A 27,660-nucleotide genomic window follows, 5' to 3' on the forward strand; every position below is an offset into this window, starting at 1 on the left:
GTGAGTTGGTGTCCTATGTTGTCTCAGCACCAATGGGCGTTTTCTCATCATGCATTATATTCTGATCCCAATGAAAATGTCCAAAGATCTGCACGCCATCTGTTTCTGGGCATAGGTCCCCTGTGACCTTCCAGTATTCTGTCAGCACATTTGCAGCCATGTTTTTCATTTGTGCACTTCCTTATGGGCATTTTCAGATATTGTCTCCCAGTTAAAGTGCCTGAAAATCAGTGCATCATCCACTCATCATACACGGGGAAGAAACAGCTAAAGGAAACAACCCCTACTTGGCCATAGGTGCTTTGTGAAGAAGAAGACGATGAATAAGATGATGATGATGACGATGATGACGATGCTTGGCCCTGTAAAGCAGCACAAAATCAATCTCACACAAATGCTACCATCTTCTCTTATTTGAGTGGAAAATGCATGATAATTTCTATGATGGAGGTAGAGTTGCAAATGCTGTTGGCTGCTCAAGAGATTGCTTGTTTGGAATTCTAAATAATGCACTGCACTATTTCTGCACATTCTATTTCGTGGCCTTTCCCCAAAACTCTGGGGAATTTGCCACACCAAAATGTTTTTGGGCTTCTTCTCTTCTTAGATTCCGATCATCTGAGCAGCCTTCAATTTGCATCCCCAATGTTTATTGCTGTCTAGAGCAGTGTTTTTCAACCACTGTTCCGCGGCACACTAGTGTGCCGTGAGATGTTGCCTGGCATGCCGTGGGAAAATTACTTTATATATAGTCAATATAGGCACAGAGTTAAATTTTTTAACATTTTCTAATGGTGGTGTGCCTCGTGATTTTTTTCATGAAACAAGTGTGCCTTTGCCCAAAAAAGGTTGAAAAACACTGGTCTAGAGGGTCACTATTGTGCAACAGCATGGCAAGAACAGTGGGGAAAGAGGGAACCCAGAACATTTATACCATGAAAAGTTGTAGGATTTCAGCAGGACATGCACCAATTGGAAACAAAACAGCATGTCTGCCCCAAAACATTGGCAGGCACGAACAGTATTCAAAGCAGAATCATTTAAAGCTAACCTGATACCATCAGATGCACAAAACATCATGAATGCACTAGAACAAGGTCATCTTCAGGAGCTTTTATTCATTATATTCGCATTTAGTTAGACCCCCAAACTAGATGTTCTATTGACATATGTCTTTTACGTAAATAGCATGGAAATCTTACCTGGTTGCAGGGATTGCTGTCATATGTAACCCCCTGTTTAAAATGAATGTTTGTTCTTGTTATTGCTAGGTTTTCATTTTTTTAAAAAAAAGCATTTATCATTCTTTTTAGTTCCTTAAAGTCCTGGATTATGGATCTGAGCACATCTGTACTTAAAACCAGCACCACTATGTATGCAGACACGTGGCTAGAGTGCCCTTTCTCTCTCTCTCTCTCTCTCTCTCTCTCTCTCTCTCTCTCACACACACACACACACACACACACATCCATGGAAAAACACAAGCACCCACCCTTTCCCCCTTGACTTAGAAAGCAGAGAGAGAAAGTATTTCAGTGATACATTCAATATACAGTGGTACCTCGGTTTTTGAACATCTGAGAAGTCTAATGTTTTCGTTTTCAAATGAGGAAAACCCGGAAGTAAATGCTTCCGTTTTCGAATGCGCCTCAGAAGTCGAATGGCTTCCACTGAGTTTTGTTTTTTTTCAATTTTCTCTATTAAATTTGCAGGCCACCCTTTGCACCTCGGTTTTCGAATTTTTCAGAACTTGAACGGTCCTCCGGATTACGTCCGAAAACCGAGGTACCACTGTATATGAAATACATGGCAAGAATTGCACTCATTCTCATATGGGTGACATGTAGACAAAGCCTCAAAGGGGATGCTGCCATGCCAGTTATTGCTGAAGGATAAAGGTTAAGATAATAGCACTTCCTTCCATGGAAAAGCAATTCTACCCCAGCATTGGTCCAAGAAAAATTCACATCTAAAGATCTGCTGTATGCAAATATTTGTATGTTACCAATTCTAGTACTGTTTGCTATCAGAAGTAACAAGGAATTGCAAAGCTTCCCTATTGTATACTTTAATGTTTTGCTCACATCATCTCCTTCTCAACAAATTGTTCTATTGTAAGACAACCGATACTGAGTCAGCTTCCAAAATATTGTCAAATAAAAGAATATACCTTGCCACAGGGACTGCCACCGGTTGAATAAGATCCACCCTGCTTTAAAAAACAAAGAAATAAAAATATATACTATCGCCTTCAAAGTAATATATTTTTTCACACATTCCCTCCATTTGTGTTTTGATTGCTGTTGTTTTCTTGTGGTCTATAATTGTTTTAACACTCTTTCCCAGAATTTTTTTTATTAAAAAAAATCACTTCAAAACAATAAACTACATAATCACATGTTAGGTGTGAGATAAAGCGACTGGCCCGGAGTCACCCAGCCAGCATCTTGGGCTAAGCAAGGTTTTTAATCAGATTTCACAGCTCTGAGTCCAAAACTCTTTAAACCACTACACAACCTGGATAGCTCAGTTGGTTAGAGTGTGGTGCCAATAATACCAAGATTGCAAAGTTCGATCCCCGTGTGGGACAGCTGCGAATTCCTGCACTGCAGGGAGTTGGACTAGATAATTCTCAAGGTTCCTTCCAACTGTACAATGCTATGATTTCCATGATTTCACATGCATATATACCTGTTTGCCAGAGTAGCTGCTGCCCTGTGAACCTGAAGACTGGCCCTGTGAATAAAAGCAGGCAATGACCATTAAGGATCTTGTGCAGGAGGGCGAGCACAGGCCAATTTCTTTGCCCAATTCCTACAGAGTCAGGGTTGGCAAAGCAGCTTACATCGGGCAGGTTACCTGCCCTAATTGTACAGCCACCACCATTCTGATGTCCAGGGAGAAAAATTTACCAGGGGCCCAGGATGGGATGTAGGTAGTGGTTCCTTGGAAGACACTTTCCCCATAAATTTCAGGAGACATAGGGTATCTCCATGCTGTTAACTTTTCCTTCCTTCCGATATCATTGCTGCTGTTGTACAGCTTGTGTCCTCTGCCCCCTCCCCAATAGACTCTTCTGTCTACCAAGGAACCACCACCTCTACTTCTTCTCAAGAAGGAGGCCTACAAGGTCATCCAACCATCTGAGGGACTCCAGTCCAGATTAGTGAGGGATTTTCTCTTTAGCTTTTTCTTCTCCCAAAGATATCCCACAAGGCAGCAGAGGTTTAGGATCAGAGTCTTCCTTCTCCCAGATGGCCTACCTTCCCAGGTTGATGATCCCCATCTGCCCTTCACATTTGATATGAAGTATATATGTGTTTGTATGTACCTGTATGCTAGCAGAGCTACCGCCCTGTGATCCTGAAGCCTGACTGCCCTGTGATCCTGAAGGCTGTCCCCCCTGTGAAGAGAAACAAGACATCAACCTTGCTGCTGTGAGCTAATATTTTTGAGAGAAAGTCAACATTTGCTATAAAGTATATAATATATATGCATATACCTGTATGCTAACAGAGCTACCACCCTGTGATCCTGAAGGCCGACCCTCCTGTGAAGAAAAACAAGACATCAACCACGCTATTGTTAGTCAATCTTTTTGCCTTCCCTTCGAATGTGGCCCTCAGAAGGTTGGGCTACATTAAAATCCAGCCCTCAGGCTGAAAGATCCTTGCTTTAAAGAGGTACCTAGCAAACACAAAAACCCTGTCCCTATGTGTCTGAAATCTGACAGCATTGATATCTTCAGAAGGAGCTACAGTACTCAGTTTAAAAGGTTCATGCAAGTCTAATTAAAACTGAAGCATTTATTTTCCTCCTTATAGGCGGTGGACCAGTCAACCAAGGTTCAGAAAACAAGGTAAGGCAACCCTCCACCAAGGATCCATGAGGAAGTACAATTTCAGTACATGCCACCAAGCTAACACTACCCAGGTCAACAAAGCCAGTGCCAAGGGTTGTGTGTGTGTATTTTCTTTGCATAACCCTAATAGTTACCTGGATGGTAACACGGACAGTTTCTGATGAGCCACCCTGAGGTTTCGAACCCTGCAGAGAAAGAATGATGAGGGTTATTTTAGCTGCTTTCCTATAAAAATCACACACAAAATTATTATTCCAGTTCAGGTCACACAGCTCTATCATGTCTTAGAGGACATACCAGCCAGGAAGCTAAGATCTTAGTGTCTCTCCAACAAGAACAAACAGCAACAGGAAATTCCAGAAGCCACCCAGATACAACTGAGATCAATGTCAATTAAGGATTGTCTAGACTTCCACTGGAGTCCTAACCATGCCTACTCAGAAGTAAACGCCTCTGAATTTGATGAGGCTTGCTCCCTGGAAAGCGGGTTTGGGATTGGAGCCTTACCTGAGAGTTAATCCCATCAAATTAAATGGGACTCTGCTCTACAGAATTGCACTGTGGAAGGACTTTATTATTGGGTATACAAAGAACCACTGTTGACACCTGCCATAGAAGGGAAGACCCAATTCATTCTGGGGCATTAGCCGCCTTCTGCTTGCTTGTCCCTATCAGCCATACTATTGCCAACCAATCTAAGAACAGCATTATCAGGAAAGTAGCCAACATTTTATATAGTACAGTGAATGTGTATATCTATATACCTGTGTGCCAAAGGAGCTGGTACTCTGTGAGTTTGAAAGCTGGTTCTGTTACAAATAAAAACAGACATCAACATGCTTTTCTTGACCAAACTTTTTGGCAGTTAGAATTTTATTTTGGAAAAGCAAGCAACATTTTATATAAACCTTACTGCTATATAATGAAAACAAACGTCCTTGATTTTTAAAAAAGGCAATCCAAAATGGAAACATTTACTTTAGAGTAGGGATCGGAGAGAAATTCAAAAAAGTTCGCATTTAAAGGCAATTTTATCAAATTCACGTTTTCCTTAACAGTAGGAGAACCAAAACACAGCTGTGTTTCAAAATCTGCAATTAACCAAATTTTGAAATGCAGTTCTCTAACCCAACAGTGTTTACAAAAATGCATAAATATGAAAATATTTTACAAAATATATAATATATAAAAATGTATTGGGGAAAATGTATTTGTTAAAACATGTACATTAGTCAAAAGTGCATATGAAAATGTGTTTCTGAGGAGAAATTGGCTCTAAAATTCTGATGAATTTTCAAGAGGAATTTAAAAAAAGATAAATTGCAATTTGCTGCAGAAATGTGGAGAACTAAACTTAAGGTGGGGAAAATGAGCAAATAAGAGGATCAAAATTGAAAGCTCTTTCCATCTGTACTTCAGAGTTTATTTAAGAAATGGGGGGGGGAGGCAAAACAAGGATACAATATTTATTAATGTATTTAAAACTATGAACACCATCCAGTCAAATCCAAGGTAATGTGGAATAGAGGTGCTTACCTGATTACAAATCTTGATGTTATAGGAGGATGAAGTCTGTGAAAGAGTAAAGGAATTACCGGTACTTCATTGAGAAACAGGTTATCTGAACACAACCTTTAAGACATCAAAACAATAAATGTTTCTAGATCCTGTGCGGATTCGAAAGCTCCAATTTGTGGGCTCTGGATGTGGTATGTGGGGAGTGAATTTGCCACAATTTGGTGAACAATCCTCCTTCCCTGTAAAATGGCCTCAAGTGGATTATCCCAGAGGAGGATAGGGGTTGGTACATATATTGCCATCATGACTAGTAGCCAGTAATAACCTTTCCCTCCATTTCCCACCATTAAACCCCATTTTGGTAACCATCGCACCATCTGTGGCAAATTCCATAGTTTGACTATGTGCTCTATGTAGTAACATTTCCTTTTGCCTGTTCTGGACATACCACAACTGAGCTTCTTTGGATGACAGTCTTGGGCTAGTCACACTTCTCTGAAGTCTCTCAGCCCCACTCACCTCACAGAGTGTTTGTTGTGGGGGAGGAAGGGAAAGGAGAATGTTAGCCGCTTTGAGACTCCTTCGGGTAGTGAAAAGCGGGATATCAAATCCAAACTCTTCTTCTTCTTCTTCTTCTTTTATCAGGTTTTTTTTTTTTTTAATTCCCAGGCCATTGCATAAACACACCACATGGGGGAATAGTAATATTATAATAAAATATAAATATAAACGAGTTTTGGTGGAGACGAATTACTCACCTTATCACAAGCCGGACTACCTTTCCCACCCTGTGAAAACAAAATCAACAAATCAGGGACCTGGCTGCTTATGTGCCTGTTTCAATGTAGCATACTTCACATTTATACTAAATTCCTATTTCTCCTCTTCAACACATTGGCTAGTAGATGTAGCCAAGAACTGCGGCACCCCTTTTCAACCCAGCCACCCCCACTGCATTTTGGTGAAGCTTCTGTTCTAAGACACAGAAGTAAAACAGAAATAAGTTTAAAACAAGGACTGGCCTTACTACAACGCCCATAACTGGGAAACTTCATTTCCCCCATGCCAAATTTGCTTTGTCACTGAGCAATAGTTACCTCCTGTACGGTAATACGAACAGTTTCCGATGAACCACCTTGAGGTCTGGAACCCTGTAGAGAAAGAATGGTGAAAGTGGGACGAGTTAGAAAGGGGTTGTTGCTTTAAAAAAATTAAAATGATACACAGAGTGATTTCCAAGTAGTAAAATCATCCAAATTACAGTCAAACATGAAAACTTAAATCATGCAGCGGCTGTGGCGCTGTAGAATTACCCTGTAAAAGAGTTTTGCAGTTGTTTCACCAAAACAAAAAACAAAACTGTTTGCCCATCATCACAGAAAGGAGTTGTTAAGATCGAAAGGAGAAATGTACATTTCATAAAACAGTGTTGCCGATAACACAAACACAGCAACATTTTTGGGATGGGATGAAGAAAGGCTTCTTACCTGGGAATAGATTATTCCACCAGCGTTAGCAATTTTCTGAAAGAAAACCGAGAACCATTTAATTTGGCTATGATGCAGCTAGTGGGAAAGGCAGTAAACCATATGAGCAAGTAATCTGAACCCTTGTCTACTCCGGGTCATCTATAGCCGTGGTTTTTAAACTGTGTTCCAGAGAGCCTTAGAGAAGGAAGCTAGATGAGAATCTGCTTAGAGAGCTCCAAGTTCCTTGCAGTGGATCGGCAAGGATCCCCACTCCCGATTGTTTTTAAAAAGTAATCATAAAAATACTTTTTATTCTTCTTCATTAGGCTGCCAATATGAAGGGTGGCAGAAAGCTTGGTGGAGAGGAAGAGAGAGAGAAAAAGAGAGAGAGAGAGAGAGAGAGAGAGAGAGAGAGAGAGAGAGAAACCAGGAGCTGGATTTTTCTGTGACAGGATCATGAGTATCGTTCTGCTATTAAAAACAAACTTCTGGGCATGTGATCAGAGGCAGAGCATAGGAAGCTGCCTTATACTGAGCTAATCCATTGGTCCATCTGGCCTGGACTGGCAGCAGCTTTCCAGGGTCTCCAGCCCTAGCTGGAGTTGTTTGTGAGTGAAACTGGGAACTTTGGCATGATTGTAGGTTCAAGCCCCACGTTGGGCAAAAGATTCCTGCCTTGCAGGGGGTCATACTACATGACCCTTGAGGTCCCTTCCAACTCTAAAGTTCTACAGTTCTATGATCCAAAGCCTCCCCCTCCCCCTGCTCTGGAACCTGAATCTTCCCAGGAGCAGGAGAACATTATAGATTTGGAACAGTGGTTAGCAGAGGGGCCTAGTTCAGAAGGCAGAAGCTGGGAAATACTGGATGGGGAACAGCTAGGAGAAGAAACACTGGATGAGAGAGGGTTAACAGATTCACAGTCTCTGGAAAGCATTCCTCCTCTCAGCCCAAGGTTGAGAAGAGCTCAGAAAGTGGCAGAACAGAAAGCACAGAAAGTACAAGCTCAGATTACAAGACATAGCAGTGATGTAAATGAATAAGGACGGAAGGGGGGGATCCTTAATTATAAGCACCACCATTTCTAGGAGATATGTTCTTTGTTCTCTCGCTGTGATTATTAAAGTTTCTAACTGGTAAGAAGACTCCTTTTCTTCTGTTCTGCTTATCTACTGCCACGGTGGAAGGAAGCCGATTCCCTGACACTATTTTGCACCACAGCCACAAGGGTGTGTTGGGTGTGTTCCAGACGGCACTTACAGCTCATTCAGAGCAATGGTGGTGCCTCATAGACTTGTCCAGCAACCTGCAGGAACTCCATGAACCTAAAACACTTCCTCAAAACTTCTGCATTCATGCAGAGGTCCCTCAGGAGGCAAGTCTTGATGGAAATGATTCCTTGAAGTTGGAAAGGTTTGTAAGCTCCTGTCCACAGAAACCACTCACAACACAGTAACTATTACTGACTACAGAGGTAAGGGACTTTTCCAGAGAAACTGGATACTCATAGAGCTCATCTCAGCTGATGAAAAGTAAGCTGCAGGTTATGCAGGTAGATTGGGTTGGGAGGTAGGCAGCATAAGATTTGCTCTCATACAAATGCCTATTCAAAGGAGATGTTTTGCTTACCGATGGATAAGTAGAATCACGCTATTAGGAAATGGAAAAACAAAGAGACGCAATGGTGTTATTCACTTGCAAAAGGGTTCCTTACAGAAAAGATCAAGGATGAAAAATTAAACGAAAGCATAACATGCAACCTCAATATAGGTTCCTTTTATTGTGCCAACTCTATAGAAACAGCTTGATCCCAAGCACTTAACCCTCCTGCTGCCTGTGACCAATGTCCCTACTATCTGTCCTTAAGATGTTTTTCCCCCTTCAGTTTTAAGTAGGAATGGGAGAGAAATTAGATATAGTTTTAATTTTATTGAAGGAGTACCTAATTTGTACTTCTGGAACCAATATGCAAACTGAGACATAGCTGTCCTTTGAAATGTGCAAGTCTCTGAATTTTGCAATGTGTACAACAATGCAAATATTAGGGCAGAAGAGTACATAAAAATGGCTGTGAAAGTAGCCTACAAAATGCATTGTATTAGGGAAAACAGCTTAAAAAATGTGTGTATTAGGGGAATCTGCATGCAAAAAAAAGTGTTTGTTTTTAATAATTCACATGAAAATCCTGATCAATTTTGATGGGGATTTCTTTATTTGAAAAATTACCAACTGGTGTGGAAATGCAAAGAACTGAATTGAAATATGAGAAACTGAGAGAAATGGAAATGGACAGATTCATTCATCCGTAGATCTGATACCATAAGTAAGCTAGCTTGGAGAAAAACATTCAGGGTAGGAGTGAATCAGGAGAGTCAAATAGCAGGTGGGGAAAGTGTTTGGCTCTCTTTCCTCACACACCCGTTTTGCTCAGCACAGCTGAGTATAAACTAGAGAAGGGGAACCAAGTGTAGACGACCAGGTGTCACGAGCCTCAAACTACCATGAGCTAATATGACTAATGGTCAGGGATGCTGGGAGTTGTAGTCCTTTAACATCTGGAGAGCCCCAGGTGTCCCCATCATTAGCTCGATGGACCCTAACTTCTACTTGGTCAGGGCTGTTTGATTTGCAATACACATTTCTGTTTGATTTGCGATACACATTTCTGTTTTGAGATTGTTTTTAATCCAGTTTTTTAAAGGTTACCTTAACTGAGCATTATTTGCAATTTTTTTGTAACCTGCTTAGAGATTTTAATTACATTAAACAGTGCAATTTAAATCAAACAAACAAAAAATAAACAAATGCAGCATAGAACAGCGTTTACCTCAGGTGGGAAAGGTTTGCTCTCTGGGTAGGTCACAACCTGTTAATGAGAAAAGAAGTAGTGTATATTTTAATTACTGGTAAGTGTTGGTGGTTTACCCTGCTTTTTGAACAAAGAAACAAAAAAAGGTGTTCAAACTACTCAGAAAGAGAGGAGATGCAGCACTGCAGATTCACATTCTAAATACTAATGGCATACAGCTAGGAAGTTCAGGAAATAATCTCCCCTCCTATTTCCCAGTTTTAATTTTCTTGCAAGAAGATCTGGCATTTTCCCCAAAAGAAGGTATTTTTTGGGTAATGACAGCACTTTGCTGTTACCAATGTTAAGAGCACCAAGAGGTCGTTTTGTAGATTTCAAGAGGCTAAAAGGGATGGACACACCATAGGGGCTGAACACACAATCTCTTAAAGAAAAGTCTACTATAACAGGTTTCCTCACAGCAGAACACCCATAAAACTTTGGCTTGCTGAAGCAAGGATCAATCAACGTTTTCCAGCCTTTAAAAATGTATTGGAAAGGAAAGGGGGGGGAACACCTACATACCTTTACTTTGCTGGTGGAAACCGACTGTAAGATATAGAATATAAATGTTAGTTAAAATCCCTTGAAATACCATGCATCAACTCATCAACAAAGCAGTTTTTGCACCTAGATCTTGAGCATGGTTTGCTCCTCCGTGTCAAGATTGCAACTCAACACACATCCTGGTACAACCTACCTTTTGAAGACATAAATTGAGTTGTTAAACTCCGGAGAAAGTTTATTTATTTATTTATTGTAAAATAAATAATAATGTGGAAAGCGTTCTTACCTGGCCATATGAAGACTGACTGCCGGAAGCAGCTGCATTCTGTAAACAAACCAAAACTCCCTTAATTTCCTGAATTGTATGATTTAACCAGAGGCATACTTTGGGAAAGAAAATGATTAGCTCTGCAACTGGATGCTTAGCGGAGGAAGCCTGGTCCAGGAGCTAAATTTATTAGGGCAGCCTTTAGAGTTCAAGAAAATGTAGAAGCAAGGCTAAAATTCAGTATAAATCCTAGGAATTCTGGATAGCAGACCACCCTGTTGGACTGGTAAGAAATGAGAACCTCTTCAAGCGGCATTTCAGCTAAACGGGGGAGCCTACCCTTGGTGTATACACAATATTGAGTGAAATTGACCAATATGCTACCAATGGTAGCTTCCCCTGTATTGCTGAGCAGGAAACAGGAATAAAACACAAAGAAAGAGGCATAGCAGTACTTACATCTCTGCAGCCAAATTTGTTGTACACGCTTGCAGTTCCTCCCTGTGAGCAAAAGAAAAGACAGTTGTGTAATTTTTCAGTGCACATGGATATGGTACAATTGTGACTATATCATTCAGGTGGGTAAATCAACTTGGATAGATCAAATCACACAGAGAGGGGCAGGGATGGATTTAGGTTTGATGAGGCCCTAAGCTACTGAAGGTAATGGGGCCCTTTATATGTCCAGTTGTCCTTTGTCAACAACAAATTGTTGCTGTTTTTTTTGTTGAATGTATGCTATATGGTAATTTATGGAACTAATAGGTCCATACACAATACAAAACACTACTGCTGTATGTAGATTTTATTTTATTTGTTTTTTATCTTATATTTTGGAAATGTACATCCAGGTTTTTCCCTTTAATTTTTTTGGGGGCCCCCAAGAGAGTGGGGCCCTAAGCTATAGCTTGTTTATCTTATACGTAAATCCAGCACTGGAGAGGGGCAGCTATAGAATGGGATAATCTCTTATTTTGCAGTAACACAGTTCATCGCATCCTCGAGTACAACTTGTGTTATGCAGCATTTACACTGGGACAAAGTTCTAGAATCAAGAGGACAGAGTGTATACTTGCCCCACCACAGCCGCTTCCACTGCTGCTTCCTTCTTTGACCACTATGACCTGGAAAGAAAAAATGATGCCAGTCATTTCTGAGCCTGGGATTGGGGGTGGGGGGCACTGCAGCCTGCTGCACAGTACAGTGGTACTTCCAGTTACAAACGCCTCAGGTTACAAACTCCGCTAATCTGGAAAAGTTACCTCAAGTTGAGAACTTTACCTCAGGGTGGGAACAAAAACTGCGTGGCGGCAGCATGGCGGCAGCAGGAGGCCCCATTAGCTAAAGTGGTACCTCACTTCCGGGTTTGCCGCGTTCATAACCCGTGCCATTTGCAATCTGCAGCGAACGCAACACGAGGTAGGACTGTATACAAAACTTCGAAGCATTCACTGGCTTAACTGCTATGTGGAAGCTCCCAACAGCTGCACTTTTTGTGGACTTACTGTTGCTCATGCAGGCAAGTTTCTCCCAGTGTCCACATGGCACTGACCTCATCAAAGTGCAATTCCACAATTCCCCGCCCCGCCCCCCAGCATTTAATTTTGATTTGCTGTTTCCACTCTACTTTTTATTTTAACTTATCAGGTTCCCTGCAGAAACAGCAAATCTGGTTTAAGTGGGGAAATACTATGGGAAGGCATTTTGATGAGAATTTATTTCATGTGGATTGTGCAAAAAACCTCCATGCATGAGCAGCACCAAGGATGTTAGGAGAAGTAACACAGCACTTCTCTTCTGTGAAATTGTCCCCTCCCAAGGATTGGAACAGCTGTGGTGGGACTAATATTACTTGTGGCTACTGTGTAGTTTGTAGTGAGGTGTAACATGTAGTTTGGCTCTAAGCAAGTCCTGAGAAGAAACAGAAAATTAACGGCAAGGTAAAAAACATCAATTACCTTGGCTTGGCTGCCACTGTTCTGCGATGATCCTTGTGTACTCTGAAAATGAATCAGGAATTTAAGATTATGACGAGGGAATAATTGAGGGAATTTAAAATTATGATGAGGGAATAAATGCAACCCAAAACTTTGATATTTAAAGATCAAGAAAGGAAAAAGAATTATTTCATTATAAACAGAGCTGCTCTGAAATTCATTTCAGTGGACCCTTTGACTGTGCTCGAATGCAGCACAGGTTGGTTTAATTTTTAAGACATGGGAGAAGAGTTTAAAAGTCTTTGTGGAATCTTTGGCAAGTGATCTGTTTGAGCAGGCACTAAGAACAAAAAATGAAAGAAGTGGAAATTCCTCTCTCTGTTATTTGGGTCAAAACAGGAAGAGAGAAAATGGGAGAAAATGGAGGAGTGTGCCTTTGGGGGTAAAGTCAAACTGTTGGAGGGTTACAGCTGTAGAGAACAATACGGGAGAGACATGTTTCATTGCATCTAGGGCAGATGAAAGCGTCCAGTTGTACTGATGCAGATACACCAGGAGTGCAGACAGAAGACACACTAACAGGACTGGATAATTTTATGCAGAAGAATGAGCCTGACACTTCAAACTTACCCCAATAAAAAGCCTGTCTGAACCTGCAGTGTTTATGTGCAGAAGGATTCCTTAAAAATTTAAGACAAATGTGTATATAATTGTCATGTCTTGTAGGGGAATAAGGACATTTAAGGAAATAATGCTTACCTTGACACAACCACCACTGCTTGACTGTACTGCTCCAGCCTGAGAAAAAATAAGATTGTTCAAGTTTTGTTTTGTTTTTTTAAATAACTTTGGGTTATATACAATGCTGCTCTTCCAGTTATGCAGCAGACTCTTGTTTACGGAATGAAACACCCCACTTCTCTCCTTGTAGCCTCCAGCAGGCTAGTCTAGGGGAGTGCTACTTCCCACTTAAGTATCTGTTGCCTGAGGCAGTTGCCTCATTTTGCCTAATGGTAGGGCCGGCCCAGGGGTAACATTAAAAGGGACTCTGTGCCTTCCTTATACTATAGCGATGGCAGTGCAATGAAGCAGTGTTCTCAACCCACTCATTTTACTTAACCAGTCAAAATGCATTATAGCCTTTTGCCAAGTACAAATACTTCTCTTTCCCAGTATAATTGGTTGGACTTGATCACACCAGGTAAAGAAAAGAATCGATTAGCTCAAGCATCGTGGGCCATTCTAAACATTTCAGGAGTACAACGCAGGTGCATGCCGTTTTGTTTTATGAAATGGTACTGGTTGGCATCCGTCTGTCTCAGAAGACAAAGGAGGATGAAGGAGTTTGCCTTTGGGGGTGAGGTCAAGCTGTTGGGTGGTTGCAGCTCCTGGTGTGGCTGTAGAGACCAATGTGGGAGAGACATGTTTTGTTGCAGATGGGGCAGATGAAGGTGTCCGGTTGTGCTGCTGCACACCTGATGGGTCTACCCCAGTTATGGAACAGTCTTCCCAGAAAGTTTCGCCTTGTGCAACCCTTTTTAGCCCTTTCTGTTTATCCAAATGTTTTAAATAACTTACGTAGCTGGTTCTCTCCGTTTTTAAATCTGTGCTTCAACTTTGGGGTTGTGGAGAGTTTTGTTTTCTTGTTGCTTTTCATTAAATGGTAAGATCTTATTTTACCTTGTATTCCCATTGTGTTTATACTTATTTAGGGTAAACCACCCAGAGAACTTTATATTATGGGTGAGCTTACAGTTAGTAAATATATAAGCACACAATTAAAAAGATCTCGCCAGTAAGTGAGGGAAACGCTGAGGATTCTTTTAAAAACAGGGTTCTTACCTCGCCACAGTTTACATTCACAGTCACAACGGACTGAAAAGAAAACAGAAAAGTGTTAGCGCTTTGTATAGTACGGACTGTACCTAATAATATGTTGGAAAGCTGTGAAGAACCTGGTGGTTCTGTAAGGGCGGATCAGCTTACAGCAATTTCACCATGATTACTGTTATTAGCCCTTCATTTTAGCAGCATTTGAAATCTGTAGCATCAATTGACGATTCTTCATGCATCACCAGCCGCTTGCCAACCCAGACAATCGCCCACCAATGGGAAACAAACTAGTACTGCAACCACTAGCTAACTGGCAGCTACTGTTACAGGTAGGTAGCCGTGTTGGTCTGCCATAGTCAAAACAAAATAAAAAATAAAAAAATTTCTTCCAGTAGCACCTTAGAGACCAACTAAGTTTGTTCTTGGTATGAGCTTTCGTGTATGAAATTTTCGTGTATGAAATTTGGTATGAATTTTTTTAATTTTTTATTTTGCCAGCTACTGGAGTAGGAATACCATCACCACAGGGATGCCAGTGAAGATAGCATTCCTGTGATATGTTCCTTTACTTATTTATTTATTTATCCGAGGTGTTTTTTATACCACTCATAAATCCACCTAGTGAAACGCACCAATATCTCATGGAGTGCTGACTTCGCTCATATGCAAAACTGGGAGTAGATTACAGTATTCACAATGCAATGGGTGCCTTCCAGAACCATATTACTTTGGTTTTCATTAGAATCAGCACATACACACACACACACGCACACATACACTCATTCATTGGGGTACTGTTTATCATGGCACCTCGGTTGTGCGGACGCACAAATCCGTCATTTTTCCGTTATCATTTTTTCTCAGTCTTAAGTCTTCCACATGCATTTGCAATCAAGGGGAAAAAAGCTTGCGTGCACATTTGTTTGCATTTTCCTGTGTTTTTCTCCTAACATATACAGTATTGATTTTTGCAAGCAATTCCTGCCCCCCCATTTTTTTTGAACATGATTTCAACTGATAAACATTCTCGTGTGCACTTTTCAATTATGTACAAATTTCTGCTTGCATTCTTCAGTTGGAGGACTGCATCAGAGAAATGAGAACTTTAGAAGAGTACTGTGTTTTAGTTTGAATATTGGTTTGGCAAGTGCAACTTTTGTAGGCTTACATTTAAATGTGAACTGAATTACTTTTGTTCCCCACCCCCCGCATCTCTGCTCCATGTTATATATGATACCCACCACTTGAGAGCAGGGGCAAACTGGATGCTTGAAATCACTTGGAATAAAGGTTCTTAAGATTCTATAAATAATGTTACCAGTTCCTAGAATGTAGCCATATCTTATACTGTTCCAATAAAATATGTGCTAAAAAAAACAATAGAATTTGACTTTTGTTACTGCCTGTTCCAGTGTTTGCAGCCTCAGCAGAAATTCTAACATACTGGCATCTGCTTCAGAATAAATGAGTCCCTTCTACAGGGTCTCCTCCATTTCTTAAGTTACTGGAGTGATGTGGCAAGAAGCACCCATGCAGAAGATACAACCATGTTGCTAAAGGAACATAATGGTGGGCCATATTCACAACATTCATGATCGAGTGTTTGGAAAAACATGCACTTGTTCTGTTCAGTCGAATTACGCCCCTCCTTTGGTTTGTAATAAGTATTTCACAAATACCTTCCTCCTGCTCCTTTCTGTGGCATTTTCTGTTCTGGAGTCCGGCGTCTCCTCAGAATCAACAGGTATCTCATTGTCATAAACTGCCTCAGTGTCACCAAGGAGGGCGTTGAAATCAAAATCGTCATGGTACTCCTCAGAATCATCGGCAATATCAGGAACCACTGATGCCACATTATCACTGGCTAGGTCTGAGCTATTGGCTGCCATTGAAACATTGATGGGTTTGGGATCACTGATGGGTTTGGAAGCATTGATGGGTTTGGAATCATTGGTGGGTTTGGAAATACTAGCCACTTCTGAAAATCTGGGTGAGAGAGTTTTACTATGAACGCCAACCCAATAGGTATCATAATCTTGAAGAAAAGTAGCCCTGAGAGGGGAAAAAACACACACACCAATAAATCATCACTACAGTATTTCTAGTGTGGAGGCTTTTCTCTAACGAGATATATAACATCATATATATTATACATAAGATTTTCTCTCAGGGGAAATTGCATTATACTTTTCAGTCCAGAATTATCTATTTCCCCAGCTACTCTGGACGGGTTACAGCATATATAAAAACAATGTAATACATCACTATGTATTACACTGATTTTAGAATGTAAAATGCTGTTTTTATTTATTGATTTGTTTTTCCTTGTGGGCTTATAGCCGAATAAAGTATTATCTATCTATCTATGTATTACACTGAGGTCCAGCACCGAGGGCCTTCTGGCGGTTCCCTCACAGTGAGATGTGAGGTTACAGGGAACCAGGGAGAGGGCCTTCTTAGTGTCGCCCTCCCTGTGGAACGCCCTCTCATCAGATGTCAAGGAAATAAACAACTGACTTTTAGAAGAGATCTGAAGGCAGACCTGTTTAGGGAAGTTTTTAATGTTTGATTCTATTTTAAAGATTTTGTTGGGAGCCGCCCAGAGTGGCTGGGGAAACCCAGCCAGATGGGCGGGGTATAAATAATAAATTGATTGTTATCATCATCATCATCATCATCAAGCATTAAAAACTTCATGATGCAGGGCTGCCTTCAGATGTCTTCTAAAAGTTATCTCCTTGACATCTAAAGGGAAGGTGTTCCACAGGGAGGGTGCCACTACCAAGAAGGTAGTGCACCTGTCCGCATAAACATTTGTGATTTCCAAATATATGGCCATACATGTAACCTTGATATATTTTGTTCCTTTTTTAAAGAATAACTAAAGTTCCTCAATAAATATTACATAGCAAGAAACCCACAACTTACATAAGGCGAATCTTATTCGTACCCTGAGGAGCAACCCAGGTAGTTGTGACTTTGCGTTTTATGCTGGGATTCGTGTGACTCACTGCTGAATTCTGAAAGGAGAAGGCAAATGAAACAGAATCCAGACACACAAGTAAAAAAGAAAAACAGCTCAAAAACAATATTTGAGGCAAATTGTTCCTCATGCTACAGTTGAAACGAGATCACTAATTAAGGCTGCAATCCTACAGCTATTTACCCAAGATTGGGAGTAACCCCACTGAACTCAACAGGACTTATTTCTGAGCCGATGTGTGTAAAATTATGTTCTAAAAGTGCAATCCTATCCATGTCTATTCAAAAGTAGGTCCCATTAAGTTCAGTGGGGCTTACTCCCAGGAAAGCACTGGTACAGGATTACAGCCTAGGCTACTCTTACAGTTGAAAGACCTTTCGGCAGCATTTAAATCTGAAAACATGAAATTGATTTTCATACTTTGCAATTTGGCTTCTAGTAATAATAATAGATATTAACTCAAAGTTTCATAAAATTTTGGCTGTGAGTTTTTATTTACTTAAGAAGGTGTTTCCAGAATGTTCCCTAATTGCAAGCCACCTGTAGGACAGCACCAGGTACTGACCACTAAATGTCAGGCGCCAGCAAACATTGACTGCTATCGCATTTCAGCTACCGGATACCATCAAAATCAACGTATGCACAATGCCACTATTAAATATCAAATATGTACTGGATATTCAGTTTTCAAGAATATTTGCCATTAAATTCCACATAGGAAAATTTTGAGAAGCAAATTTATCCCAGCTCTATAAACACTTGTGTCCTTGGCAGATGCCTCTTGGCAGATGCCCCGGCGGAAAAGTGCCTTGCCTATCACAAATAGTTTGGTTATGAAAAAGGAGGAAGACAGATACCGTATTTTTCCATCTATAGGACCCCCCCATGTATAAGACCCCCCTATTTTAGGGGACTCAATTTTAAGAGAATAAGGGGAGATGGCCCAAAGTTGTTCAGCCTGTTCCCCCAGTCAGCTGTGGGTAGGAAACACGCCCCAGATCGCTCCCTGCTTGCTGCAGAATCGGGGGAAGCCACTCTCTTGCCAACCGGGTGGCTGGCAGCGCCCAGCTTCTCCCCCCCCCTCCCCATGCCACTATCCGTGTATTGGATGACCCCAGTTTTTTGACATGATTTTTGAGTCAAAAAACCTCGCCCAATACATGGAAAAATACGGTATATCTTCTGTATTTTTAAAGAAAAGGAAGAAACAGAGCAATTATACATTCTGTTATGAGGCTAATGAATACCACTCTGACACCATCAAGAAAGCAACTTCTCGTGGTAAATGAACACATACCGTCATGTTGGCACATGGGTAGCCTTGCGTATTTGGATCCCTGATGCGAAACATACCAACGGGAACATTGCCATCAATTTCCCGAGCCTGTACCATAAATGCTGTGAATCCAGCTGGCGACGTTCCTTCTAGAGTCACTGGGGGAAACCAACAGATAAATTTAATATAATGACTTTTAACAGAGCTAAACTATGCACCAGAAATTTCCCCTTTGATCACTTGGGTCATTCATTTTTGCAGAGCAGGTTTCGTCTCAGTCAGAAACTTTACTGGCTAAGTGATTGCAGCATTTAGAAAGCCAGGATAATTTACATCCATGGCAGTGAATAGCAATTGCCTCTGAATAGCTTCAAGAATCAGATATGTTCTCATCTCCAGTGTGTCTTCTGTGAGTTCATTACATCAAAGAAACACCCCTCTCATGAACCACATGCATCAACATTTATTTCCATTTCCATTTCAAGGTTGAATTTGAGTTTAAATAACCCAGGAAGAAGCTCAAATTCTCTGCTCAGTAACTCCTTCTGTGTTTTTTCTGCACTGTGGAATTACAGCATTCAAACAACTAGACTCCACCACAGAATCCTGAAATATATTTTGCTACATAACCTAAATTCAAAGAACAAAACGGTACAATGATCTAGCTGTAGCACCTTCCTCTTTAAGGAATTCCCAGATCCAGTACATTTTTGTCTAATATAGTGCATTTTCACTAATATATGCTCTAATACATGATTTTTCGACACATTACTTAACCAGAAAGCTGCAATTACTTAACTAGAAAATTTGGAGAATTGTGAATTTTGATGAAAGGCTGTGTTTTGGCTCTTGCATTGTTCTGGAAGTGCAAGTCAAGTCATTTTATTATGGTCAATGACCAGTATAATAATAATAATAAAAACCGCCAATTACAAAATTTAAAAGCTCAAGGCAAGGTAAACTAATATAAAATCACATATACATGAAAAAGCAGTTCTGGAAGTACAAATCTGGTAGTTCTGCTTTTTAAAAATGAACTGAATCACATTTCTCCCCCATTCCTACTCATTAAATATCTCTGATTCATAACATTAGCAGGTTATGTAACACACCTTGTATTTCATTTCCTGGATCATATCTATCAAATGATACAGAGACGACATAAGGTGGGGTAGATGTCTGTGGTCCTCCTCCACAATTCGGTAACATGGAGAAACAATCTATTGAAACATCTTTATATGGAAATCCAAGGGCCTTGGGCAGGAAGACAGCACAAAAAATGACCACGAAGGAAGAATATTTCTCCATCTGAAGTAAGAGAATAAAGGTATTTATAAGAAGGTGGAGGAACCATGGTAGACACCAATGTACAAAGAACATTTAATTCAGTTAAATGTTAATGGTAATAAGAGTATGCAACTTAGTTATATTCAGTTATTTGCTTAATCATGATTATATTAGTAAAAGTAATTTTATTATGTACGTAGCACTTTTGATAAGCAAACCGTACCTATTCAAACTGAACCTTGCTTGTGTATTTAGTATGTGGAAAAGCTCAATAGTATTTCTGTTTTACAACTTTTATTTATATCCCACCCTCCCCGGCCGAAGTCGGGCTCAGGGTGGCTAACATCAGATACATAACATTGGTATAAAATCAAACAATAATTAAATTACCTCCTAAAAACATCTCAAAATCAAATTAAAGTCTAATTAGATGGCTTTCCACAGGGTTAGGGTTGGGAACAGTAAGTGTTCTCTGAACTGAAATTTCAGCCTTCAAGACATAGGAAAACAGCCAAGTAAACAGCTATTTTGGTGGAGGAGGGTCAAGATATTAACCGATATGCATGAAATTTCATATATAACTATATAATCCCTAGTATAGCAAGATAAGATCTTTGGAACAGGCATTTTTTTTAATAATAAAAAAAGTTTTTTATGAACCGCCCTAGTAGGGCAGTAATTGTTCCTTGATAATTTGTCACCCCCTCCATTATGGAACATGGGGTGGACCGCCTTGCTACGCCCCTGCTAATACTTCATTAGTAACAACACTTTACTGTGTGCAAAAGTTCAACTCTATCAATCTTGGTTAAGTTTCAGCAATAATAGTATAGCCTATATTGTTAAAGTTATGCATTGTTATTATTTAATCCCATGTTGCTAATCTCCCCCTCCCCGCCCATATTCAATGAATTAAGAAACAGTTGACTTTTTTCTGAACTTGCCTGCCTGACAGAACTAATCAACACAATAGTTTATTAAGGCAACCTATAACCACAAAGCCGGTTTATAGTTCTGGTTTAAATGCCAGAGGGCATTATATCTTGTAGTTGGCACAAAATAATGGTGCCACAGGTGCTCCCTTAAAACAGAGAGGTGGGGAATCTTTGAAATATTAGGGAATTAACCTAGTGTCTGTAAGCAATATGCAGACATAATCTTTGAAACTCTTTTCTTTAAATAAACAGCTGCTTGAGACAGTCATGTTAGCTGGCAAAATCTATGAGGCAATCCGAAAGAAACTTTAGACTGCTAGGTTGAATTGCTGAAGGGCACTCCTGTCTGTAATTACCAAATTATGGGATGCTGTGCTGAAAGGAAGCAGGTGGGAAGAAACCCTCTTGGGAATTAACCCTCTAATGCCTTAAGGAAACAGTTGAGGAAATAGTTCTGGAAAGCAAACTTTGGAACGGGACCCAACCAAAGAGGGTAGGGGAAAGCAGTAGAAAGAATGATGGAAAGTCACAACCCCACCAGGAATTTAAAGCACATTGCTTCCCCCAAAGAACCATGGGAAGTGTGGTTTACCCCTCAGAGCACTACAATTCCCAGCATTCTTAACATTTTGCACATGGGTGTAGCAAGGCTTTTTGTTAGGGGGCAGGCCTTTTGTTAGGGGGGCAGAACCTCAATTTACTATGTATTTTTATTGATTGGGGAGCAGCTGCCCCTCCTTGCCCTCACCCTTGGCTACACCCATGATTTCCCAGGATCCTTTGGTGGGAGGAGAGCAATGCTCTTTCAATGTAGGTTGTGGATGTAGCTGGTGGAATGAAACATGCTTGTGTCTGTTCTTCATTTAGCTACTTAGGTAGCAAACTGTTCATTCACATTTTCATCTTCAGTCGGATATTGTTGGCTGGGTTTATTTAGTTTACAGCTTGTTATGGTTTAAGAAAAATGAAATTGTTATATAGGTGGCATCTAACACCTAGTAGATTAGCTAAAACGTACAAATTAAAATCGAGAATAAGGGTACCTTTTTCCATATCTAGTGGACCTTCAGGAAGATACAAGCTTACTGGGAAATGATACATAATGAATTGAAAAAGAGGTTTAAAATAGCTTTTGTAAAAAATAAAATAAAATAAAAACACCACAGAAGCTTTTCTTTTAGGAATTACGGGATTGGAGTTACCTAAGCACTATGAAATTTTATCTATGTATGCAATCATTGCTGCAAGAATGGTATTTGCCCAAAGATGGAAAGAGGAAGATGTCCTCTCGAAAGAAGAATAGCTACAGAAACTAACGGAATATGCAGAAATGGCCAAACTTTCTGGAAGAATAAGAAATCAAGATAACAAAGTATTTAAGGGAGAATGGAAATAATTTATTGAATATTTTCAAACTCATCGTAAACAAATTAAGACGTTAGCAGGATTAATGTAAAAACATGCAGTATTTTTTTTAAAGAGAGAAATGGATGGAAATAAAATATAAAATAGATTTAAAATGAGATATGTAGGAAAATAGAGTAAATATAAGGAACCACAGAAAGAGGGAGAGGGAAGTCAAAATATGATATGTAAAGATGATTCTGTTTGAAATGTTTCTCATAAATGAAAATTCTAAATAAGAATAAATATTTAGTTTCATTCTTGCTGCAAAGGAGGGCCATGTGTTGTGTTTCCTAAAAGTGTATCAAAAATTGCTCAGGAATTCTCAGATGTCATATAAGAGAAGGCAGGAGGAAGTTGATTGGATATCCACGAGTCACCTGACTTCCTAGGTAAAAGAGTTGTACTAACACCTGAAATTCCAACCCCTATGAGCTGTCATGGCAATATAGTGAGTAAGTAATCAGTATTCCCAGTTTAAACCCTGAGTTAGAGCTCTTTTGAAACCATTTTCATCTGACTCATAAAGCTGATATACTTGATTCTGTTCTAATTATAGTGCACCCAAATGCACTTTAGAAACAGGAGTTAGTGCTTCTGTTTCTCTTAGGTAGCGAGTCTGTCTCCCCACACTAATTGTCACACAACACACACACACACACACACACACACACACACACACACACACACTGTGTGTGTGCGTGTAGTTGCATGGCTGATTCAGTCCTCACACTTGAGGCTCTCCTCATGTTTCAGATGGGCATTTTGTTTATGTACATTTATTCAGCTAGACAAACATTCATCCATTAACTTACTAGTATTATTTTAAGTGCCCAGCAACTCCTTTTTATTATTGCAAATGTTGCTCTGGCGAATGGACAGGGGGAGGCATTTTGTAACGACACAGTGACCAATCCAATCTGTGCTGTTCACTGCCAGCTTCGGCAGCGAACTAGCAGAACCAGTTTCAATTAAGTTCAGTCCCAGGCACAAAATTGTTGGTCCGGCCTGAACCCGAACGTTCTTCCAAAGCGTTTTGCTGCTCAAATTAGTCTGTGTGCACCCATCGATACTCTGACTCCATTGCATTCAAATTAGCTGGTCTGGAAAAACTGGTAAACAGGAATGATGCTTAAGATACTCAATAGGTTTACGTGCTCTGGCTTGTCACCAAATAAATGACAGACTCTGGGGAAAGTCCTCTTGATCTTTCATTTCTGGCCAGGAGCAGACTGGCTGAGATATATGTACCGGTAAGTTAAGTGGCTGCTTGGAAGCAGGGATTAAGCTGGGCAAAAATGGTGAAGCCTTACAAAACACTCTGTTATACCCTCCAACATTCCTTTTTTAAACTGAAGATGTCAGGAATTGAACTTGGAACCTTCTGTATGGAGAGCATGGATGGCATCCAACTAATGTGCTATCACCACAAGGAACTTGCGCTGCTCTCTCCCTGCGCATGCTCCACATTGTCTCAATATCTGCTGTAGAGGGCTGAGGGAACTTTCAGAACTGATTTAGGGGTGTGTGCAGGGAAAGAGAGGAATGAATGACATCCTGTTGCACAAGCAGAATTCCCTGAGCTGATGTAACAAGTTAGCTGGGTACCACCAGTGTGTTCAGCTACTCAACTATGGTCTTTCCAGCTCTCCAATGGGCAGCTTGAATCACACTCGCACCACCACACTTACACCACCACACTCGCACAACAGCAGGAGGTGTTCCATTTCCCCAGAATCCTTGCATTCAAGATTCAACAAATGCAAAATATATTGAACACATACACGAAATGGACCCCAAGCAGTGAAAACTCATTCTTACATCTCATGTACAGTGGTACCTCGGTTCTCAAACGTCTCTGTTGACGAACGTTTCGGAACCTGAACGCCGAAAACCCGGAAGTAAATCGTCCGTTTTCAAACATGCCTCAGAAGTTGAACAGTTTCCACTGCATGTTTTTCAATTTTCTCAATTGAATTTGCAGACAGCCCTTTGCACCTTGATTTCCGAACGTTTCCAAACTCGAACAGTCTTCCAGGATGGATTACGTACGTTCAAGAACCGAGGTACCACTGTATAGGCCAGATATCTGGCTCCGATTCCTGCCATCTCAGCCTATCAGCACATGCAAAGGTGGAAGTCCAGAAGAAGGGGTGGGAAGTATTGCTTATCATGACACCTTCTGCTGACTTTGACGCAAGCCAGCCAATGCTGGAAAGGCACTGGGACTTATGACATAGGGCCAGTTATATTGCAGATTGAGGAGAAGTTATTCTCTATCACAGTGTGGAGTCCAACTCCAATGACCCTGTCAGAAATCAAGGCTGCCTTTTCCCTAGGGTGTAGAAGACTATCACTCAGGTAGGAGATCTTGATCTCTGACAACAATCCCACTACCGTTGCTATGCTCCCAAGGTCTCCAGAGGAGAGGGAATGCGTATCCACCCAACAACACCAAGGCTAGTGCAGAGATAGAGCTTGGGTTGATCTCACACTCCATGACTTACTGCTTAGACCCTCCCCATGAGGAAATAGCTTCAGTGAACTATAGGCATGAGTATTCAGTGTAGCTAGTGTAATAGTTCTTTGGAGGAAGTGGGGTCAAGGGAGTCCTTGGCAGCCAGGAAGAGAGACCCAGTGTATAGACTAACCATTGCAGAATCACTCTAAACATCTACCTGTCTTATTCACAGTCCTTCTCCTGTGGGACAGGGAGCAGTGAACTCAGAGGTTGTGTTTTGGGCAGCAGTTCCCTTCAACCCTTGCTTTGGGCTCAAATGATTGACAAACTTGCACATCTCTCTTTGGTGTTTGGTAGGATCCTTCATCTTGCAGGGGATCTCACATGTCTTCTGGCCTGAATTGCCTCGGTAGAACTCTCAACAGGCGTTTCCAAGGCCAATATGAAACATATACTTTGGACTATCCCACTTTCTTCCAGATGCATGAAGATTAGCAGGAGGGGCCCACAATGAATGCACCCCAACAGGTCTGTGGGCCTGTTTCTCGGTCACAGCAACAACCCACTCTTTTTTCAGCTGGTTGGACTAGGCTAGCAATGTTGTGCAAGGAAACCCAGATGCAAATTCGGATTGAGAAAGAAATGTGTATATTTACCAACCGAGAACTTGTGCAATTCAGAGTGAAAATAAAGAGCAATTTCATTGAAGAAAGGTAATTGCCTGCATTCTTCAGCTACATGGAGGTAATTCCTGCTTAAGGCCATTGAATTTTATGTAGGAAGTGGAGGCATTAAGGTGTTTCCATATTCTTTCTCTTGCTGTTAACAGAATGTATGCCCAATTGCCCATAAATCTTCACATTCAACTTGGCTTGACTTCATAGGACTATATACACCATAAGCCTACATTATCTGCATTAACTTTTCTCAGCTACCAAGTTCATAGGTAAGTGCATTTGATCCTCAACATCTTGGTTCAACCCTTCAGTTAATAGTAACAAAAATACCTTAAACATGCACTCAGTTCTGTCATTTTTCCCTGCCAAGCTTTACTTTCTGAATAAAATACAACCCAAACAAGCCAGTTTGGGCCCACCTATCAGGGTTCAATATCAAAGCCTGGCTTTATTTTCCTGTTTAAAACATTTCAGTCAAGACATTCCATTAAGTACAATTCATTGTCTATAAAAATTAATGGTACAAGGGGAAACTGTTTAGAATTCCAGCAACCTACCTTAATAATCCTGTTTCTGGTCAGCCTTGGTACATCTGCCTCTGTCCTGCAACCTTGTAGTGTAGGACTCTGAGAGCAATGTAACAAATAGCAGGGAAGAACTGGGTGGCTCAACCTGTCACAAGGCAGAGGATGGAGAACAGCCCATTAATGACACCTCAGCCTCCACCTCAGAAATTACCACATGGCAAATGAAATCATCTGTGGCAGTAGTCATTCTTTCCCTGACACTTTCCTTCCTCCCGTGGTCTCCCAAGGTTGATATTTAAAATTGCTTGAACTGCATTTGCTGCTTAAAGTTGTAATAGTTTGCCAAATCAAAGCTTCAGCTTTGTTATGTTGTTTTCAACTTCCCAAAGTCTTTCTCCTCACAGTGGGGAAATAGAGCAAACCTATACCCCAAAACTGACAACTTTAAAGCTGTTTCTAGTTTAGCTGTAAGCCACCTTGAGTCCCTGACAGGGAAAAAGGCAGGATATGTATAAATACAACATTTACTACTAATCTGTGCCATTTTGTGTCAGGTGTTACAAGGAAGAGACATCACAGGAACTAATCTACATCTCTTCCAATGTCTGGTTTGACCCTCATTCTTGCATTTTACTCAAGTGTTGTTGTTGGGGGTTTTTTGTATCCACAACCCACTCATACTTTTGGGGTTGTGCACAGGTGTAAATCATGTGACCGTTACAAAACAGCTTTGCAGCATATGGTTATTTTGAGCTTGTGGTAAATACCTTAGGGTGTGTAGCTACAAAATGGAGTTTGATGTGTGAAGTGAGCTTCCTAAAAACAGTGCGCCCACCCAGGAATGGCTGTGGGAGAGGACGGACGGTGTTTTTTTTTGCAGCTCAGCCTACATAATCCTGGTAAGAGAATATTGACAGCAATGCCATTCAGCTGTTTGGGAACTGGATTTAGTCTCTATAGTCCTTCGTTCCCCAAAACAGCAGGTTGGTACCTTTCTCTTGACCTGCTTTGAACTGGAACAGCAACCCTAGTTGTAGCGTTTGAGGATTTGTGTGTTTCTGGATCAAAGCCTACAGGTTTCTTTTGATGTAGCAGAGACCATGTTACTTCTCGCTTTCCTTTAAATGTAAGCTTTCCCATGCTCCCAAAATGACCGTGTGCAGCCTTCCCCAACCTGATGCCCTTCAGTTGTTGTTGGAATACAACTCCCATCAGCCCCAGCCAGGGAAGATGGGTGTTGTAGTCCAAAACATCTGGAAGACACCAGGTTGGGAGAAGAGTGACTCCTAGCTGAATGAACTCTATTGGATATGCTTTGTTTCTTGAAGTACAAAGAAACCTGAAAGGAAGGTACCAGGATCGCCTTTTCTAGGAAATGTTGTAAGAGCTCTACCTGTTGCAATCTGGTGCACATAAAGTCATAAGTATTTCCTCTTCAATGGGTGCCTGTGAGTTTTAAGGATGCATCATAATTTTAACAGGGGTGACTTACTTAGCACTTACAGAAGACAATTGTTGCTGACATCAGTTAGTAAGTTGCTTTAGCAGCTCTTAGCCAGAGCAGTCACCACCTTCCCTAAACACATAAGCGATGTACCCTGTGGCTTATTCCTCTCCCGAAGATATGCCACAAAGCAGTGGAGGTTTAGGGTCGGTTTTCCTTCTCCGAGATGGGCTTCCCAGGTTGACGAGCCACATCACTTCCCTCTACAGCACATGCAGAAGCTGCTTTCTTGACTGTTGGGCCCACTAGTGGTTGCTCAATCTGCCAGATCCTGTTTTTGCATGCAAGGAAAGTCCCTAACTCACCAAGGATTTGAGACCCATCAGCTACCTCACCTGGTTTAGCTGGCCAGTCGAAGCTGTTT

The 27,660-nt window shown here is 40.9% G+C and overlaps 1 protein-coding gene across 3 annotated transcripts; it reads right to left on the reverse strand.

Moving 5' to 3' along the window:
- Positions 1-213: 213 nt before the first annotated feature.
- On the reverse strand, positions 214-25,969 carry LOC117048115 (uncharacterized protein DDB_G0271670-like). 3 transcript variants are annotated; one of them, XM_033151537.1, is made up of 26 exons: positions 25,823-25,969; positions 19,614-19,809; positions 18,523-18,659; positions 17,171-17,262; positions 15,922-16,294; positions 14,252-14,284; positions 13,169-13,207; positions 12,431-12,472; positions 11,549-11,596; positions 10,932-10,973; positions 10,491-10,529; positions 10,223-10,246; positions 9,677-9,715; positions 8,479-8,499; positions 6,868-6,903; positions 6,478-6,531; positions 6,139-6,168; positions 5,399-5,434; positions 4,627-4,671; positions 3,997-4,047; positions 3,503-3,550; positions 3,332-3,403; positions 2,692-2,736; positions 2,171-2,212; positions 1,203-1,235; positions 214-362 (listed from the first exon to the last, which is right to left on the reverse strand). In XM_033151537.1, the coding sequence occupies exons 2-26, from the start codon at positions 19,807-19,809 to the stop codon at positions 228-230; spliced, it is 1,752 nt and encodes a 583-aa protein (XP_033007428.1). In that variant the 5' UTR covers positions 25,823-25,969; the 3' UTR covers positions 214-227. The 3 variants fall into 3 exon arrangements, with proteins under 3 accessions (XP_033007428.1, XP_033007426.1, XP_033007427.1); XM_033151535.1 differs by having other exon boundaries at positions 2,171-2,209; positions 25,823-25,929; XM_033151536.1 differs by lacking the exon at positions 8,479-8,499 and having other exon boundaries at positions 25,823-25,931.
- Between the last annotated feature and the right edge of the window lie 1,691 nt (positions 25,970-27,660).

Source organism: Lacerta agilis, chromosome 6 (assembly GCF_009819535.1).
Source record: "Lacerta agilis isolate rLacAgi1 chromosome 6, rLacAgi1.pri, whole genome shotgun sequence".
Classification (NCBI taxonomy): domain Eukaryota; kingdom Metazoa; phylum Chordata; class Lepidosauria; order Squamata; family Lacertidae; genus Lacerta; species Lacerta agilis.

Bases quoted from the DNA above. Each gene is read 5' to 3' on its own strand.
- LOC117048115 (XM_033151537.1), bottom strand. From the start codon at position 19,809: ATGGAGAAATATTCTTCCTTCGTGGTCATTTTTTGTGCTGTCTTCCTG. The intron at 9,716-10,222 runs GTATGTAGGTGT...TCTCATTAACAG, and splicing joins TTTCCACCAGCAAAGTAAAG to GTTGTGACCTACCCAGAGAG. The intron at 3,404-3,502 runs GTATATGCATAT...TTCTCTTCACAG, and splicing joins GTAGCTCTGTTAGCATACAG to GGGGGACAGCCTTCAGGATC.